At 30.0% G+C, this 21,438-nt stretch overlaps 1 protein-coding gene across 2 annotated transcripts in view; it reads right to left on the minus strand.

Annotated features, from left to right (window-relative positions):
* LOC107456503 (gonadotropin-releasing hormone receptor) overlaps positions 1–21,438 on the minus strand; it is a 72,775-nt gene that overhangs the window by 13,241 nt on the left and 38,096 nt on the right. Inside the window, exons 2-3 of one of the 2 annotated variants that reach the window (XM_043049648.2) lie at positions 7,423–7,606; positions 6,291–6,757 (exon numbers count right to left, since the gene is read on the minus strand). In XM_043049648.2, the coding sequence (XP_042905582.1) occupies positions 6,330–6,757; positions 7,423–7,606 (612 nt within the window). In that variant the 3' untranslated portion in view covers positions 6,291–6,329. Of the gene's footprint in view, positions 1–6,204; positions 6,758–7,422; positions 7,607–21,438 lie in introns of those variants that run through there. The other variant, XM_043049639.2, reaches the window with a different exon arrangement.

The following is a 21,438-nucleotide window of genomic DNA, read 5'->3' on the forward strand; positions in this document are numbered from 1 at the left end:
TGCTTAACTTTCCATTAAAATTCTTTTTAGGAGATAAGCACTTTGTAGCAGTAGTAGTACGAAAAAATAAAGGCATGGACATAAATTTCATTTTAAATAAAGGGAAAGCTAAGAAATTTTTTTTTCTTCTCCTTTCAACCCTACGTCATATGACAGCAATCTGAAATATTGCCCTACAAATGAAATGTTATTCCAAAACTCTAAGTAACATGATAAATTAATGTTTATTGTGTCGTTTACTAAGCAGTAACAGCTTTAAAAAGGCAAACGAATGTCCTCAGAAATTAACTTATGATTAAAAATTGCGCTCCATTTTGTGAAACATAGTGTATGTTATTTATTTGACAGTAAACGTGTAAATTTCATATGTTCATCGTCAACACATTTGTTACTCAGGGAAAGATAACGTCCAAAAATGTACTTTTTTATTGCATTAAGCAATTTAATGCATTTTGAAAACTAAATTAAGAATTAAAACTAAAATTTATATGAAATATATAGTTTGATGTTTCATTCATTAAATATAGTTCAAATTTTATTGTTATGGAAATTAATTCGTAGCTTAGAATTAAATTACTGATTTTTTTCAATTTTTCAGTTATAATTCGTAGTTTTATGACCATTGATTATCTTTGAAATAAAAATGAATGGGAAGAAAAGAACTTTGTTTCATTCCTCGTGGTGTTTATTTATTGAAATTTTATAAGTTAGTTATCTTTTTTTTTTTTCATTTTTAATTATGTTCTTTTTTGAGTTAAATTAATAGAAAATAAATAATTAAATAAAATAAATAAATAAAAAAATTAAAATCTTGGCGTAACTTTTCTGATAAAAAAGTAATAACAGTTCTATAAGAATCACTGTTGGTTTTTAAAGTAACAGTGTCAGAGGCATAGTGCTGCTATCTGTTGTATAAAATAAAAAGTTTTAGCAACGGAGCTGGGAGTTTTAAAACATTAAGCTACAGAATAAACCTGTAAAATTATTTTTTAAAAAACTGCTATTTAAACGATGGATATAAATGATGCAAATGAAAATTTAGTGTACAGTTATAGCATAAGTGAATATAGATTAAATATGAAATAAATAGAAATTAAGTATAAAAATAAATTCTTGATTGATGAATTGACTTAAAATTTTTTAAGCATCTAACTATTAATTTATATATTAAAGTAATTTATTCTTTTTTTTATGTTTGCATAAGTGCTTAATAAATATATCTTTTCGAAATACATAGTTAGTTCCCCTTTAACAGTCATTCATCTTTAAAAATCTTAACTTTTAGACTGAAAAATCGGTACTATAATTCGCAAGTTCTATAATTTATTTATTCTGCATTTTTTTTTATTTGTATTTTTCGAACGATTAAGTACCAGTTTTGATTATAATTAACGAATTCACGCTGAAATATGTCGCTTTATACTTTTTCTGGTTTCAGACTTAGCTCCGCAAATTGCAATTTTAAATCACATTCGTCTGTCTTCACTAAAATAGTGAAGAACTGAAGTTCTTCACAACTTCTCCATAGCGCTTGTTAATGCATTTTACCCTGAGTTTCCCATCTTGGCCGCTGCGGTTCTTCTTCTTTTTTTTCCCTCTTTTTTTTCCACATGTATATTACAGTTTTTCCAGCTACCTTTTTCATTTTTCGTTCACAACTATACGTTTTATAATTCCAAATCACTTTTGTTTCTTCTCGTTCATGTTTAGCAAGTCTTGAAAATGGGCGCCTGTTTTTGAACTTTTGAAAAAATTTTGACAATAAATTTTGAAAAATGTCAATTCGCCTATTTTTGAAGCTAATAATGCTTTCAATCAAGCAATCGTAATTAAATTTCCGATTCACGATTTTTCATAAAATCATTTATTTGTTGAGAATTCATATCTGTAATAATCTCTCTATTCTAAAAAAAAGTTTTTGCAGTTAATTTTGTCCCCTGAAAAACTTTTTAACTACGTGATGAAAATCTAAGATTAAGGAATCNAATGGTGACTGATGCACGCTAAATCTGTCGAGTCTCAAAGTCCTCCATGTTCCCATAACTAATCAATACCTCTGGGGGCACCGATCCAGGAGTTCCCTTGTCTTCTGGATTGGTTCAAAATTACAAGGCTATGGCGTTGAACATTAGTAGTCTTAAACCCAAAAATTGGGTCGACTGTTCAACGGCGGTCATAAAATAAAATAAAACCCTTGATGTTTAGATTCGTTAAGAATTTAAACTAGTTAGTTCGGGAGAAATTTTAAATATTTTTAAAACTAAATTATTTAGTTAAATTTTTGAGAATGCCTAATGTTAGTCGTGGAAGAAAAATTTACTTTTTTAAAAGTCCCGCATGTATACCACCAATAGCATAAATTATGTTTACTAGTTCACAGATTAATTAATTTAAATTCGAGTTTCAAAAAGTGGTCAAGGAGAGTTTCAATAATCTGACCAGCGTCCTCCTGAAACTAAAATAGATTTCTATACAGATCTTTGAAAAGTCGTTACTTTACCTTTTCAATTTAATATTTTAATAATAGAAATTCTTCGTAGAGATTCCGCAACAAAAATAATTCTTTTAAAATAATTAGAAATTTAAAGAGGGGAGTTTCGGATGTTTTTTAGGCGGAAGCTTTTTAGCTAAGTTTCAAGGAACGTGTTTATTATACAGTGTATTGTTACGATTTTGAAATGCGTTTCTATCAATATGAATAACGTAAAATTAATAGTTCAAGCTAAGCACTAAAGTACCAATTCATTTAGAAAATTGTTTAAATGTGGATGGTGTGGTAATTTTGACTATCATGTAATTTTGACTATCATAAATTCAAGAAAAGCATGACATTTTTTTCCTCAAATTTATCAATAATTTATTTTAATGATGAAGAAATTTTAATGATTTATAACTGTTTCTCTTAGATCTAAATTACAGCAAATAATTAAAAATTATTGTTTTGAAGTGAGCCGTGTTTAAAAGATATTACCTTTAAAGCAGAAAAAAGGCACCGATGTTTAATTGAAATAATTTCATGGAAGTTATATAGGCTCCTAAGCATATAGCGTTACACTTTTTGGTTAGGAGCAGCCATTTTTACTAAATAACATGCTCCCTGAGAGCTGCACAAAACTAAAATCAGAAATTTTGAAGGAATATTACTGAGTCCTGTTGGCTCAGGAAAAAGAAAGTTCGCCTTCCAATGTGGTGAACCGGGATCCAAACAGCAGCTATGGCTGGTTGGTACGAATTCCGCATCCGGCTCGCACCGATCACTGTGGTGACGTAAAATATCCTCTGTAGTAGACCGATCATGGGTTAGAGTCTCCTTGCCGTCAAGCTAGCCGTGAGATGTTTTCGTGGTTTTCTTCTCATTGTTACGCGAATGCTAGTTCCATCAAAAAATCTTCCCCGAAAGTAAATTTCTCACAATACTTGATCCAGGAGTTCCCTTGTCTTCTGGATTGGGTTCAAAATATTACAAGGCTACGGAGTTGAACATTAGTAGTCTGAACCCAAAATTAGGTCGGCTGTTCAACGACGCTTATAAAAAAAATAAAAGGTTATGATTATTCAGAAAAGTCCAATTTCAAACTGATCATACATACTCTTCGAATCCTATGTAATGGTAAGTAATCCATATTTCACTATTCCTTTGACAACAGATTACGCCCTGGACCTTCTGGATTAATAATAGGTCGTCCTCTGTCATTCTTTCTTCATTTATAGTGAATTCAAGACGTTTCACGTTTATTGAGCGGTAACATCAAAAGAAAAAGTGCTTTGAATAGTTTTCTCGAGAATTTTTTCATCGATTAACTCATTGTTAATGAAAAAATGCTAGTTTTTTAAAAAGGCAAAAATGTGTAACACCTGTTTCTGGAGTGATTTCTGCACAGATTAAAAAAATAACTGAAACAAAATTTCGGTCGCTGTATTGAAATAGGTGGTTCAGAACGGACGTTCTAATAGGCGTTTAAATAAAAATTGCGTCTATGGAACTTTATGTCGCGGTCGTTATAATGGAAGGGTCTTACTAATGTGTGTCGTACTAAAGAGCGTAGACTGTATAAACTGTGCTTTATTATAATAAAATTCGAATCTTCCATGCTAATTATTAATGGTGTTAAAATAAATGAGCCATTTAATACAGAATTTAACGATCATTCAAAATTTATGTACAAAATTAACTTTTGATAGATTTCTTTTCGCACGGTTTATAAAATGATTTATTGATCATCGTTTTCACTCAGGTAATATATTTTGATTATGAAGATTCATAAAGTGTCGTAAAATTTAAGTCAATTTCCTAACAACATTTGAGATTGAATAGTTTACATAGTTTATATATTTATGCATATTATGTTTTATAAAAATAACTTGAGAGTTTGCATATTGAGTTATGTTTCATTAGAAAAAGTTTTACAAAAGCTAGGTAGTAGTACATATGATTTGATAAAATAAATGTATAAGAAAAATCTATGTGAAACAGTTAAATTTTTATTTCATTCTGTTTTTGTTTTCTTTTTTTTTCCTCATAAATAGTTCATGACATTCAGCAGAATCACAAATTTCGATTATTTCAGCTGAAAACCTTCTGCCAGTTAGAAGTGGTTCAAAAGTTTAACTAATTTACCAAAACTTTCAAATATATACGCAGTCACCACCGTAAATTCGTATTTTTAGAAATCCTTAAAAAATTTTAGTTAAATAAATATTGGAGGAGGTGAATGATAAATATATTAAGTGAAGAAAAAGGAATTCGCCACTGAAATTTGGTGAATCACAATCTACCGTCTTCGAACAGCCGATCCAATTATGAGTTTACGACTACCAATGCTCAATTCCGTAGCATTGAAATTTTGAATCCAATTCGGAAGACAAGGGAACTCCTGGATCAATATATTGGGAGAAACATTGCATTCGTGGAAGAATTTTTAATGTAACCAACTTTTTAATGCATTACATGGAGAGGAAACACTTGAAAACCTCTCACGGTTATCCCAGCGACAAAGGAACTGCGATACATGATCTCTCTCCCACTGGGTATATTTTACGTCAACACTATGGTCGGTGCGAGCAGAGTGCGGAATTAGTCATCACTGGTAATCAAAACCGGTTTATAAAAAAAAACTCATTGTGAGGTGAGCACTCTATCCACTGAGCTACCACGGCTCAAGAAGATAGGATTGAAAACATCAAAATCTGTTTGATTTAGCGAGGAAACAGAGAGAAGTTGAAAAGCAATTATTAGTACTACCCCTAAGTTTCATCTGGCAATAAAGCTGGTTTTTTAAATTTTTTGCAATCTCCTTTCTTCAATAGTGATTTATTATAAGTCGATTGTGTTTTCCTTTGTCAATACTAATTTGAGACCTCCAATACGGAAAGAAGTACTTTAATAATCTGAATAAATGGCTGTATATTCCGCATATTTCTTTTGCACGCTTTATATGTTAACGCTGTTTATTAAACGATAGCAAAGAGCTATCAAGGTTTTTTTTTGGGAGAGACTCAGTATAAAAAGCATGCTTTGGAAAACGGGTATCTATTTTTTTGCTCAAAATTAAATAAATAAGCAACTGCTCAAGTTTTACGCAAGCTCCTGACAGAAGGAATATGTTTATGGCTTCCTTCTTTTTGCTGACAAGGATGGTGGGGGAGTGGTATCAATGCTTTCGTGAGGTATTAAAAACTCCCTTTCAATTCTTTTTTTAATGAAAAAAAAATGCAACAAAGAGATTTAGAGAAAAATTTACACTTGCTAAAGTTTCAATTTTGAAACAAGAGATAAGTTAAAGGAGAGAAAAAATTTCCTTCAGGAGTTTCGGAGACTAAGAGTTTTAATAGATGATAGAAAACATAAAAGATTACTAAAGAATATTCCAATCAAAATTTTAAATTTTCTTTAAAATTCCAAGTTACATTGTTCATTAAAAATTAATCCTAAAATTAGATTACTACAGTAAACGTCAAAGTTAACGCAAAAAACAAGGGGTGCTGCGACTTAATTATGCAAGCAATGAGAGTGGTTTGTGATTGCCTATTTTTGCAGAGATAAAGGTGATAGAAGTGCAAAATATTCAAAAACATGCTTAAGTAATATTTAAATGAGCCTTACCTGAGTCCCTAACAAGTAATACTTTATACCACACTAAAAAATGGATTTATATCGAGATGAATAGTTAAAATTTTGAGTGAATAAGTTGCTCAACGCAAAGCTTCGTTCTGAAAAATCTTATTTTATTGATAATGCATAGTTTATTACACTTAACATACTGGATTTATGAGGCCTATTATTATCCTACCTTCAAATTCCTTTTTCGACATGTTTTGAATTAAAGACTTTAAGTAGCGTTATCAGTTTGTGACTGTTTTTTTCGACTGCTTTGGCGAGAACTCGATGACCTCGCCAACGAATCTCTCATTCTTCTGAGTGTAGAGAACACTAAAGTCAGTTCATATCTTGAACTGCTAGTACTTGATGGTCTTCTGCTCTTTCGCTTCAGGTGGAAAGCGCCGTAGATTATAGGGTTAAGCACAGCCGTAGAGCTTCCAAAGAAGAAGATGGCATCATTGAGATCTTCTCCCAGTTGTTCGTCGGGCTCAAGAAACACTGTTATGATCATGCTTATGTAATATGGTGTCCAGCATACCATGAAGGTTGTGACAATGACCACTGTGATCCATAAAGACTTAACCTTAGCTCTACGAAGTATTTTGTAACGAGCATCCTCAAAGAGATTGGGAGAATCACCGAACACTCTTTTCTTACCTTAAATAAATAAAAAAAATTTAAAGGTATTAGTTCTTTTTCTGCTAACTTCACCTGTGTAAAACAATATAGTTTTATTTGTGTTAAAAATTATTATAATTTTTTATTAAATGAAACGTAATGATATTATAGGCTGAAGAGCAACTGTCCTATAACTCTTTCAGTGCTGCCAAAGTGTCAATAGAAACAACAACTATAACTTTGTGATCTAAAATTTAAATTTAAGATTGCACACTCAGTAAAATTGGTTCATTGTTGAAACATAATATAGGTGTTTTGAACTATAATATCTCTTGATCTTTAGTGCAACCTTTATAAAATGATAATTATATTTTTGTTCAAGTTGAATTTTAGTATCATGAAATCAAATTCCAAAAGGATTATTTCGCAATTTCTTTTAGGCACCGTATTTAAGGCTTCAGGACGTTTGAATGATAGTATAATTCAACTTGCACGCAAAGTTCTAAAGATTAGAAATTGCTGAATACTTCCAGTATTGAAATTTGTACAGATTAGATTATTGGCAAATTACTGAATACTTCTAGAACTTACTGGCAATAGTTAGAAATGTCGTAGAGTATGTTGCAATGAGTAAGATTAATAGAATGATGAACATAAACAGAAGACTGATAGAAGGTAAATTACTGAATACTTCTAGCACTTACTGGCAATAGTTAGAAATGTCGTAGAATATGTTGCAATGAGTAAGATTAATGGAATGATGAACATGAACAGAAGACTGATAGAAGTGTACAACTGCTCTTGCCAAGCTGCTGTGTAAAAACCGTATGTGACGCATTGGTAGAACTCTTCTTCGAAAGGACCTTTCACTACACGGAATATCACAACCTGTAAACCACAAAGAAAAAGAGATTTAAATTCTAGCTAAAATAACAGACTCGAAATAACAAATATCGGTTGACTAAAGTAATTAAAGTAAATTCTGTATGGTATTTAAATTCCGTCTGGTTTTATTTAGCACACAAAATAAAGACTCTAATTTCTATTACAAAATAAATTATGTTTGACCCATTAATACGCATAAACTGTTTCTGTTATGCAACATTGGAAATGAATTTGATTAAAAGTTAAATGTTTCATTGATATGGCATTTGAAAGTTTTCATTTTAGTTGCAACAATAATAGTTGTGATAATTTCATGACATCTGTTTTTGTTAATAAATTGCATTGTATAAATCATCGTAATAGAGCCAACGTTTCATAACCATAAATAAGATGGTATTCAAACTGCTTGTGAGAAAACTGTTAACTGATTTCACTTAATACGGTTATCCAACAAGAATTTTATCGCTCAAACTAAGCCCACTTATAGAAGACACTTAGTTCCATGCAGCTGGGTACATATTGTAGCCAAGAGGACCAATCTGTCAGTCTCATGACTGAGAGAACAGAGGTTCGAATCCCAGCGTTGACACCCCAATATTTCCTCATCACATGATAAGTTTCGCATGTCCCAGTTTGTGACCTTGGGTAGTTAGAACCCGATACTCACATTCACGCATGGATAGCAGCATCATAAAATTGCTAAACTATCTCCCATACCTAGTTAAATTCATTTTTTTACGTTTTTTAAACCATGTTAGTTATAAGTAAATAAGAAACCATATAGTTTTGCATTAATGGTTCTTTGACCATTCTAGTTGGAAACTGTTTCGAAACCGTAAAGGTAAAAAATGTTCTTTAACGTTAACTTTACGGTTAAAAGGATGGGTAGACTGCTGCCGGTTATTTTATTATAATTTTAGAAAGAAAATTCTAACAGTGCATTTACATACTTGAAACTGTTTCTGTTATGTTACATTGGAAATGATTTGATTGAAAGTTAAATGTTTCATTGAAATGATGTTTGAAAGTTTCCATTTTTGCTCCTACAATAATAATTTTGATAATTTCACAACATTTTTATTAATAGATGGCATTATATAAATCAATGACAATTTAATATTTAATATCTGGAGTATAACTTTTATTATATGTTTACTTTAATTGTAATATAAGCATTCCCGCCTAACTTAAAACGACATGTTTGTTGATGTAGCATAAATTGTTTTTGTATTTCTATCAAAGCTTAGGTAAATATGGTTTATACATAAATTCATCTTATATACATTTGTATTCTACATCAGCGGTTTCCAAATTGTGTTCCTTGGAGCCTTGAGGCTCCATGGTAGATTCGCAGGTATTCCGAGTGTTCGAATTTTTTAAACTAGAAACCTGTCATTATCTTTATATGCAAGTCGACCGGAATGTCTAGTGGTCAGGAATCTGACCTCTCATCAGAAAGGTCCTGGGTTCAAATCCGAGACAAGACATGAATGTTCTTTCATTCTTTGTACTAACTGCCCTTACTGTGGGACGTCGGCCCCCTTAATATGGTTCCTCTGGAAAAGTGGCCAAAAAATCCGCCCTGCTGAAACCTGAATGACGAGTGTCAATCGAGTGGGCATTGATGAAAAAAATATGTGTACTTAAACATTAACCCCTCATTTATTGGACATTTTGGTTATTTTTTATCGAATAATTTAAGTAAAATAGTAAAATATAAATAAAAAATGAAGTAGCAAAACTTTATTAAAAATATTTCTTCCAATAACAATATATTAAATAAATTATGGAAAGAATATGCATTTATTAAATACTGCATTTTTATTTCTTATTGAAATTTAGATCAATATTAAATGATCAAATCCTAGAATAAAGAATTATGCTTCTCTGACAACCATTTTCAACATTTATTGCAGTTCTTTTCTTAATTCAGCCTACTTTATTCATTTTCAGCTTATGTATACGCCAAAAACAAATCTAGAACTAGTCTAGATGTCATTCTAGCTCTGAGAATTCAACTGTTTGAGATAATTTTTATAATTTTAAAATTATTATTGATAAAAGTATGATTGAATAAATTTCACTCTTCACATTAAATCTAATCAAATTATTTTTTTTAATATAGTCATGGCGTACTAATTCTGTTTACTAACTTTGCGTTCAACCAAAACAAGTTCAGCCATTTAAAGATCCGCAACCGTAAAAAAATTGAGAACTACAATTATAAACTTAAAAATTTCCTTTGAAAAAAAAAGGTATCGTTTGAATTATTACTTTTTATATCTTTAGTTACTTATATAATCTCTATTATATTAATTTTAATAAAAACTGATTGAATGTGAGTTATAAGTAGAGCCCGGAAGTTCAGGCAAAATGCCATAAATGCCCTTTTCTGCCTTTTTTAAACGTTTTCTTCTGAAAATGCCTTTTTCTTTCCTTTTGTTCATAAATGCCTATTTCTGTCTAATTTAAAATTTTTCTGCAAAGCTTTTTGTGCTTTTGACCGAGCATAAACGCAAAATGAAGAAATTTTGAAGTACAGAAATGGTTGACTGTCATCCGACGTATTGTAATGCATTTATAGAGATTAGGACTTTATTCCTTTTGTCTTATTAATATTTTCTCTCCGTCTCTTCGTGGCGTCACCTTCGTCGTGGCGTCACCTTCGCCCGATGCGCTTTGCAAGGAGAGAGAGAAAGGGAGTGAAAAGATTGGAGTTATTTTTACTTACAGTCAATAGAATTTATTCTTACTTACGGCCCATATAGCCTACACCATCGAATAACTCGTATGCTCTCTTATCTACAAAACGAATTCACCAAGCTGGTTGAGCACATTGTAGCAGGAGCACGAAAAAGTTTTCTAGTATACTAGTTATTTCTAAAATGCCTAAAGTAAAAGCCTGCACAAGCAAAAAACTGGACAGTTTTGTGAAAGAATTTGGGTCGGATGTGTTTTCTACTGATGGGAGCATTCTGTTTTGTAAGGCATGCGAGAAGTCAGTAAATTTTGAGAAGAAGTATTTTATATCTCAGCACTTGGAGACATCTAAGCATAAAACAGCAAAAGATAAAAAAGATGGGAAAACATCGACTCTGATTTCCACCTGTTTTCAATTATCTTCTCGCAAATCGGAATTTGCAATGGATTTATGCAGATCATTTGTAGATGCCGGCATTCCGCTGTGGAAACTTGAAAATAAAAGTATACGAGCTTTTTTGCAAAAATATACGAATCAAAGTGTGCCCTGTGAATCAACTTTAAGGAAAACTTATTTAGATGACTGTTATACCGAAGTTCTTAAAACTATTCAAAATGAAATCGGAACGAAAAACATATGGCTATCTATAGATGAAACGACAGATGTAACTGGACGATATGTTGCGAATGTTATTGTTGGTGTTATGGACCCATTTGAAAAACATAAAATCTTTTTGTTGACATCTGAACAGTTGCAAAAGACTAACAGTACTACAATTGCACAGTTGTTCACTAATGCACTGGCTTTACTTTGGCCAAATGGTACTGAGCATGAAAGAGTGCTATTATTTCTTACAGATGCAGCCTCCTACATGAAAAAAGCTGGAAATGCCTTAAAAGTTTTATTTCCTAATATGATCCATCTAACGTGCCTTGCTCATGCATTGCACAGGATAGCAGAGGAAGTAAGAGGTCTCTATCCTGAGGTAGACTCGCTTGTTTCTAGTGTGAAAAAAGTATTTGTGAAAGCCCCTTCAAGAGTTCAAGTGTTCAAAGAAATTGCACCAGACATTCAATTACCTCCTAAACCGATCCTTACGAGATGGGGAACATGGATTTCAGCAGTCTCATACTACTGCACAAATTTTGAGGAAGTTACTCGAGTCCTTACCAGCTTTTCGGATGAAGAGGCAATATCCATAAGAAAAAGTAAAAATCTGCTTAGCAGTTCTAAAATTAAAAATGAACTGACTTTTATTTCAACTTATTTTGGGAAGCTCCCTGGAGCTATTGAACACATGGAAAAAAGAAATATGTCTTTGTCCGAGTCACTAAAGATTTTCGACAATACTATTGAAGAACTAATGTCTGTGCCTGGACCATCTGGTGACATAATAAGGAAGAAATGTGAAAACGTCATCTCTGCAAATACAGACTTTGAATGCATCAAGGACATTGCAAAAGTACTTTCTGGTGATACTACAGTTGAACTTACCATATCTCCTACCATGGCAAGTTGTTTTAGGTACGCGCCCATAACTTCTGTCGAAGTAGAAAGATCCTTCTCTTTGTTTAAAACTATATTGACTGACAGGAGACAAAATTTCTCTTTCGAAAATTTGAAAAAGCATCTAGTTGTGATGTGCAACAACAACCAATCATCAGAATAAATCTGCATACAATATTATTGTAAGTACGAGTTTTAAATTTTTATTTCGCATCTACGCAGTTGAGGTTTTTTTTTGTGCAATTATGTCCACTTCTTTTGTACTATTGCTACGACAGTCGAGTGAAATGAATATGTAGGTATACCGGATACTTCTAGCAACTTTTTTTATACCTTGGATACCTATATGGGCTTTTAGGCATTACCAACTACCATTTTGCTCCAATTTTAAGTACCTTTTTTAAATGCCTATTTCAAGCTTTTTAAATGCTTTTTTGCCTGCCTATTTTTGCATTTTTTATTGCCTGAAATTCCGGGCTTTAGTTATAAGAGATACTTAGTAGAAAAATAAGAACAAAAGGGTAAATATTAACTTTCGCATTATGCCTAAGGGTTTTTTTAAGAAGTTAAATTTGTATACTTTCTACTTTGTTTCATGAATAATAAAGTTGAGTTTTTAATTAAATTTTCTAAATTTCTTAAGAAAGTTTTTCATTTTAAATTTGGTTTAAAAGAATATGAGATATATAATACTGAAAAGAATTTACTTCATTCAAATCTAGTCAATTATCAATTGGAAGTTAATTTTTCAAGAAATTTAATGAACTAATATTTGAAAAGAACAACAAGGACCTTTTGGAATATTTTCTAAATAGTTTTGAAAATGTTTTAAGAATTTCTAGACGGCTTGATAACTCGGTATAGAATGAAAAATAAATGCTGCTTTTTTATTATAAGTTTATTTCTAAAAGAAATTGCAATCTTTTAAATTCTAAAATAGTAAATAAATAGCCTTATAAATATTAAATAAATCTGTTTTTAGCATAGCTAAAAAAGTAACAGCTAAATATGCGAATCTTAAATTAGGAACTGTCTTTTGAAATTTTACGGCTATATTTAAACTAATTTGCTTTACCCAAATGTTTAAAAACAAAAACAAGTAAAACATTTTGCACTGTATTACTAACGTTTAAAACATTATATTTAAAATCAGTTAAGTTGTCAATAATTTAAAACAAGTATCAAATTGCAATATTTTACGTTTCTGATGGTAGACATTTAGCTTGAAGTTCTTGATATAATTGTTTAACATTTAGTTAAATCTGTAAAAAATTATCAAGCATCAAAAATATATCTTCTATCAAACTTGAAAATATTATAAATTCAAAATTCATTAAATGTTGACATGTTATAATAATATTTCAGGTATATTTAATTAACTTGCACTTTATCATCCCTCTTAAAATAAGTTGTGCTTTCCAATAATCAATATTTCAGTAAAGACCTTGGTAGCTCAAGGGATAGAGTGCTCGCCTCCCAATGAGTGACCCAAGTTTAAGTCCCAACAATGGCTGTATGACGGAAGGTTTGTGTCTCCGTCAGTAGCCGCCCATAGTTGTATAGTGTAGTACATGAATGTTCATTTAGACCATTAATGAATGAATTGAACAATTGAGTTTCCAGGAAATAATGTACAAATCGTTGAATGTAAATTTAGATTTTATTAAGCATAATTTGAGATTTATACAATGGCCATTTCTTCATCCAAAAAAAAAATAAGAAATCCCTTAAAGGGATGAAATCAGAATACTCTCGATTGAGAGATCATACGGCCAGAATATCATTTCTGACGGTTAGAAAATTGAGACTGGGGTGGCCCCCAAAGGGCTCCCAGCCTCCACAAATTTGAAATTAAAAGTGAATATAATTATTCTCAACGGACATAGAAAGTATGGGTAGGAGATCCATAATTTGGCGATTTTTCCTAATATACCATAGCCAAAACAAAGCCAACTAGCATATCAACATGGATGTAAAAGNGATTCCAAATATGTAAAAAAAAATACATGTTTATTCAGAGAAAGTACGTTTTTGTGTCTGATTTCGTAACTTAATTAATAGTTAGCACTAATTAATTAGCATATTTGAGGTCACCCCCGGGAACCATTAAGATTGACACTTAGATCGTGAAAATCCGATCATTAGAACAAAAGTTATTCAGGGTGATATCTTTTTTTTTTTGCGGACTGTACATATATTTACTTTAGTTACTTATGTATCTCTATTATATTAATTTGAAGAAAACTGATTGAATGTGAGTTATAAGAGATACTTAGCAGAAAAATAAGAACAAAAGGGTAAATATTAACTTTCGCATTATGCATAAGGTTTTTTCTTAGAAGTTAAATTTGTATACTTTCTACTTTGTTTCGTGAATAATAAAGTTGAGTTTTTAAATAAACTTTCTAAATTAAGAAAGTTTTTCATCTTAAATGTGGTTTAAAAGAATCTGAGATATATAATTTCGAAAAGAATTTCTTTCTTTCAATTCTAGTCAATTATCAATTGGAAGTTAATTTTTCAAGAAATTTAATGAACTAATATTTAAAAAGGACATCAAGAACCTTTTTTTGGAATATTTTTTTAAATAGTTGTGAAAATGTGTTAAGAATTTCAAGCATTTTTACACTGTATAATTAACGTTAAAGATATTATATTTAAAATCAGTTAAGTTGTCAACAATATAGCTAAAACAATTATCAAATTTAAACATTTTACGTTTCTCTTAGTAGACATTCAGTTTAAAGTTCTGTTTAATAATTGTTTAACATTTAGTTAAATCAGTGAAAATCAATCAAGCGTTGAAATTATATCTACTATCAAACTGGAAATTATTATACATTCAAAATTCATTAAATGTTGGATGTGTTACAATAATATTTTTACTATATTTAACTAAGTTTCTCTTTTTCATCCCTCTTAAAACAAGTTTTACTTTCAAGTTATCAATATTTCAGTAAGGGCAGTGGTAGCTCAAGGGATGGAGTTCTCGCCTCCAAATGAGTAACCCAAGTCTTAATTTTGCACCTGGCTCGCATCGATCACAGATGCTGACGTAAAATATCCACATGGTTAGATTCCCCTTATCGTTGAGCTTACCGTGGGAGGTGTTCGTAGTTTTCCTCCCCGTGTAACGCAAATGCGGGTTAGTACCATCAAAAGGTCCTCCACGAAGGCTAGTTTCTCCCAATACTTGATCCAAGAATTTTTTTGTCTTCTGGGTTGGGTTCAAAATAACAAGACTGTGGAGTTGAACATTGATAGCTGTTAAGGTTTCATATTTAATATTCTACCTATTTGTTAAAAGTCTAATTTGAAAAATTTGAATATATTTGCTCATGTAATTGAACTGTTACGCTCACTTCGAACTTTTGGAGTGCCCCCGGATGCCCCCCTTCGGGGGCGAAAGTTTAATTTAATACTTGCTGCCCCTATTCTCTGAAGAAAAAAAGTTTTATTTATTATATTTTTTCAAACCATTTGCTAATCATCCGTTGATATTTGAGATTTTCATCTTCGAAAGTATTTTTATTTCAATTTTAAATTATATCCCTCATTCACCACACATTCACAAGTAGAAGTAAAAAAAATATATCTCTTTCATATTATTTTATTTCAACAATTTTTAAGGAGAAAAGCAATCCTGTCGAAAGCTGTCTAAAAAAGATGATTTGAAAGAGAAATAATTTAATTTTGCCTGAACTCAAAATCTGTTTTTGAAACTTTGAAAACTTTCTTCTTTAAATGAAAATCAACCGTCGGATGATGCAGAAGTCACCACTTTGTTCACTCATATAATGAAACTAAAAAAGCAATATCCGTGTTTTACAAAAAAAAAGCAGCTATATTTGAATAAAAATACTCCTCTTATAGGTTTTGATTTCATTTATATTTTGCTACAAAACCAAAAAATTCCGGATCAAATTACTCAGGGTGCCGGTATCGTTTACCGTAAAATCCATTTTTACCCAAACACGTTACGGAACAAAAGATTGGATATATCGTAATTTTCACAGGAATAGTTACCGTAAATTTACTGAATCACTCTAATTAATTAAATAGTACTGTAAAAATTACTGTATAATATTTTACTGTAAAATTGGATTTTACGGTGAAATGTATTTTGTGGGAAAATGGATTGTACGGATAATGTATCCAAAGTTTATCCAATTAATGTATCCAATTTATATCGTAAAATCTATTTTTTACGGAACATGACACGGAATTAAAAAATCTTACACACCTTAATTTTTACACAAATAATTACCGTAAATTTACTGAATCACTTTAAAAAATTAAATATTACAGTAAAAATAAAAAAATTATATATTGCATTAAAATGGGTTTTACGGTAAATTGGAAATGGATACGGGAAAATGGATTTTAAGAATGATGTAACTAAAGTGCCGTTACTTTATACCGTAATTTGATCTTGAATTTCTTACAGTAAAGTGTATGGAAAATCGAAAGTGGTAACAAACAATGAAAACATTTTAATGGTGTTAATAAATGATAGTTGCAAAAGTTTGGTAGTTTATTTTCACCTCGTTACCTTTTACAACTTTTAATAGTAATTCCTGATTTAAATCTACCTTTTCATGAAAGTAATTTGTGATCTTCTCGAACTTTCAGACGTTAGGAATGGAGAAATTTCAACATTGTTTGTATCACAACCTTAAACAGACATGTTCAAAATCGTCTTTACATGAGAGTTTATGAACCGTAAGGATTGGATTTAGAGTCATTATCTCTGGGCTAGAACATACTGAATGTGTTTATGTCAAAATGATCGATTTTGTGACATCACCTTGCACAGAACATCGTGGTCGCTTTGATAAGGGAAAATTAATTTAAATGACCATAATACAATCATTGAGGTCAAAAGTTACTAAAGTCAATTTAAAACGAAATACAGAGGAATGGAAATAAAAATAAAAAGTATAACTTATTGGAAATCCATTTATTTGAAATATTCACGTAAGTGCATGTTCGATCTTAAAAGTTAAATTATACGCCTTATCTTTTATTTAAATTACTTTGAAAATCTTTCTAACTATTTAGTATTAATTTATTCTTTTTTTTGTGCACAGTAATTTTATTAATATAAATGATGCATAAAATAGAACTACTATATAGCAAAGTTTTAAAACGCATTTATTTTATTTTTAATATTACGAGTTATGAAAAGTTAATTTGAAAAGCTAATGAATGTAGTTATTTCAATTGCAAGATATATTTTAGACTCATAAATCACTTTTCCAATTTAAATAAACAGAGAAAAGAGAAGGGCAGGAAGTAATTTGTCAATTTGATATGTTTAGATTCCCCATTTTGGTTTCAAAAACTGTTTGAAGGTTCTAAGTAAAACTGAAAGCTAAATGGACAAAAATAAAAAAATAAAATATAGACTAAAAAAACATTAAAATTGAAAACACCATTCTTACAACCCTAACACTATTTTAAACACTATTCCTAAAACACTAACATTACACTGAGAAAAATAATATGCTCATAGCTCCCAAAATATGGTAAAATTAACCGCATTTCTGGTTCTATGGGAATACCAAAATTCTAGGTGAATTTTACCGAAGCCGTTAGGTAATGATTTTAGTAAAATAAACGATAAAATATAGTTTTACAATATGAAGAAAAAATTTGGAAAATGTGGTAATTTTATCATGATACCTTTGAGTATGGCAAAAAAACCATTTATTCGGTTAAATTTACTTTCCAGTTATATATTTTTTACTAAATGTGCAGTAATAATAACTATAATTTCGAAAATTCCGGTAAACCATTACTGAATAAATGGAGACAAAGTTACCAAATGAATGACTCAAATACCATATATTTTGGTTTTATTAGCCAGATTTATTATTTTTTTTACCAAAAATGTCCTTATAATATGGAACGGTAATTTTACGGTAATTTTTTTTCCGTGCGCATAATATTGCATGGAAAGTTCGTGAAATCATTATTTTTATTTTAATATTTTTCATACTGAAGTTGGACTGAGAGTTGGTATGTGAATAATATAATTTTTTTGTTAAATAATGAACAAAATCTCAATTGCATATATATTTTTCTCTTTATTTAGGACACAATAAATTTTAATATCAGGCAGCAACAAATAAGTTCCTAGACAACAAATATTTTACGAAGCAGTGATTTTAATAGACAATATAAATGAAAGTATTGATGCAATCTAGATTTATCTTGCCAAATAACTGTAAGTCCCTAAGTTTGTTTTTCAGGACTATGTTTCAGTCAACTTTTGTTATGTACTAAACACAAATATACTTATTTGGAAAAATGTTCAAAATAATATTTATAATTCTTTTTTCAATCAGAAATTTTGACTTAAGTTAGTTTCAATTTAATTCACAAAATTATTATCAATTGAAATAAAAACTTGAGATTCTAACCATGTTGATGAGAAATTCAATATAATGAGTTTTCACTGTAAGTATGGACAAAGGTAAACTTATTGACAGTAATTAAACTATATTTGCACATATTACTGTCAGAGGTATCTAATGTTCAATAAAATCAACGTCATGAAACTGGAAAATATTTTATGTTGTTCAAAAATTAAAAATTTTGAAACATTACTAGTATTTGTTCTTACATTTGACTGCAAAATTATGATTTAATCTCAAGAATTAGTTAAAATAAGTGTTTATTCTAAATTGTTGTGAAATTTAATTAATGCTTGTTGAATGTATACAAAAGATGATAAGTGTTCTTGATGCTAAAAAAACATCTTATTTTAATTATTTCTTTTTTTCATTATTCCCGGAGAAATACTTAAAAACTACTAAAAAAAAAAGAAGAAAAGAAAAACATTAGAGTATATAACCACTAAACAGAAAAATCTTCTATATCGAAACAGATTTTACGGCGCTTTTTATCTTACGCTTAGAGTCCTAAAACGGAACAGGCAAATAAATTCTGATAACTCAGAATAAATTGTATAAGTGAAGTGAAGAAAACTCCTTAAAGTTTACTACTTTGCGAACAATAATTTCCTACTAGAAAGATTTCCTTTTTAAAAGTTAAAAAAGTTTTTTTGATATTTCAAGGGCTAAGACTTTATTAGTTCCAGTTTCGTTTCAAGTACTTTTTAAATAAGCATTTATAAGCATCGAACAAAAACTTAAAAAGGTGTCGCTATCATGCATTGTTAACTATAAGTCTGAATGCGTTACAGAGAAACATAAGTATAAGTTAAATCAAGCGAGTAATATTAATGCAATTCTTATCTTTTTAATATTTATTAAATTGGAAAAACCAATGACTTTAAGGAATATTTTACGAGAATGTTTCAAAATTTTTCGAAACAGTAATTTGCAGTTAACTAGCATCCAATAAAAAAACGGCATTGTACCAGCCACTTCGGGTCTATTTGAATATTTAAATATGAAAACAAGGTACTCTGACATCACCACTCTTAACATGTATGTTTTGAAATTCTTGTAAAAAATGAAATTAAAATATATACGCATTAGGATCACTAATGTATATCTTATGAATAAGAAGAAATAAAAAACATTTCATTCCGGATAAAAAATGGAGACTTTTCGAAAAGAGATGTATCAGGTTCTAAAGTCTTGTTGGATTTGGGGATCCGGCGAAAACTAATCGTTTACCAATCTGGTTCAGGGTACCCGTTAAAAATGAGATTAATTGCCCGGCAGAATGAGAAAATTGAAATTTATTCCCTTACATTCCTATACAAAAATACATGATTTAGCACGTTCAATCACCCATTCAAGTTTGCCCCAGAATCATATAATCATCCTGCATTTATGCATCTTTCAAAGAAATTTTATTACTTGAGTATATAGTTGGTTAACTTATGATAATTATTTATTATTTAAAGTTATTAACATCATGCGTTATAATGATCAATAAAGAATGTTCGATCAAAACGTTTCAAGTAAACTTGCCCGAAATGATTAAATTATAAACTTTACTATTGCCCAAACGTATGCGAGCTCAGGCTATTAAACTATTGAGACAAATATAACTACATCTCGCTATAGATTTAAATAAAAGTGCTGCTATAATAAGAAACCAAAAATTAAGGGAATGAAAAATCAGTTGCTCAAAACTGGAAGTGTATAATATGGTTTGCTGCCTTCTGCTTAAGAAACTAGAGCATTTTTTCTCAGCAAGTTTCAAAATACTATATTACATGTATAGCACTGCTTCACTACTTCAAGTGATAGCACTGATTACTATACGAAGTAAAAGCTCCTCGAATTAAAGAACACGCAAGACATGACTAAAATCAGGACATTAACCGATCTTCTATCGCTCTACATAGTCGGAATTCAAATCACAGGTTTCAGTCTTTGTCTGCTAATATCCTTCAATTTTGTTCTTCATCTTCGGAATTTAAATTTTGGGAGTCATTCTATATTCTAAAAAAATTCAATAATTTAATTAATGGCGTTTGTAGTATCCCACCGCTTCCCAACATTTGGAATTGTATCTTAATTTATTCTGTAGCCCCTAGTGGTTCCTGCCGAATCTTCTCACCCCCTTTGTAATTTTCCCTTATTATTTTTTTTGTTCAAACTTGTTCCTCTGTCCTACTGTCCTGAAGAACTACTTTGCACGTGCTTGTCTCTTTACTTTCTCTACCATCATTTGGTATTTAGATACTAAGGAAGGTTCTTGTTTATAGAACTGAAACTATAGTATGTCCATTTAAGTATTTTCATTTGCGCTTTATTCATGTTTTCTTTTCTTTAGTCTACATAGCACAAAGTATACCATACACTTTGTTAGAAATATATACGTAGTATATTATTTATATTTTCCTTCTATTTATATATTTTTAAATATTTGCTCCTTGTCCTCAGACTGCTCCATGCTGCTAATGGAGATTATTTTCAAAATACTTCTCATACTTGTTTCAGCAATGAGCGCCATAATTTAACTAGTTTTAAAATGTAGTTAAAACAAATTTATCTGTTTTCCTAAGCAAAACGCTGCTTAAACCATACTTTTTATCTCTTTCCGTTTTTTTTTCCTCGAATCGATTTTTCAAATTGTATGAAATTCGGAATAAATGACTTTTTTAAATTAATCATTGTTATAAATAATGTAATGTATGCAACCTACTTTTATTTTACTTGACAATAAATAAATGAGTATTTTTCTAATATTTGTGTTGAATAGAAATTGGTCAATCTCAAAAATATCTTGACTTTAAGAATGATTTTTATTTCTATTTACGACTGAGACATAAATAACAATTACGGAAATAACTTAAGATACTCATTTTACGTATCTTTCAACAAAACTATATTAAACTTGTCAACATTCGAGGTTCTTAGAAAAGCATGTTTTTAAACTCAATAGGATAGTTTTTTTTTCTTTTAGGGCCATAAATTTTGTAAGAATTCTGAATTCAGTCATTGGGAAATTTAAAATTGAAAGAAGAATTATTTTTAATAAAAAAACTAGAAATTTTTTATGCATGGTAATAGATAATAGTAATTCTCCTTATCTTTATTTTATAATTTTTTTACAACGTGAAATAATTTTGCGTAATTGAATTAAAAAGAAAAGAAAAAATAATCCTAACTTCTCTTTTTGTTGATGATTTGAAAAATAA

Source organism: Parasteatoda tepidariorum, chromosome 5 (genome assembly GCF_043381705.1).
Source record: "Parasteatoda tepidariorum isolate YZ-2023 chromosome 5, CAS_Ptep_4.0, whole genome shotgun sequence".
Taxonomy (NCBI): domain Eukaryota; kingdom Metazoa; phylum Arthropoda; class Arachnida; order Araneae; family Theridiidae; genus Parasteatoda; species Parasteatoda tepidariorum.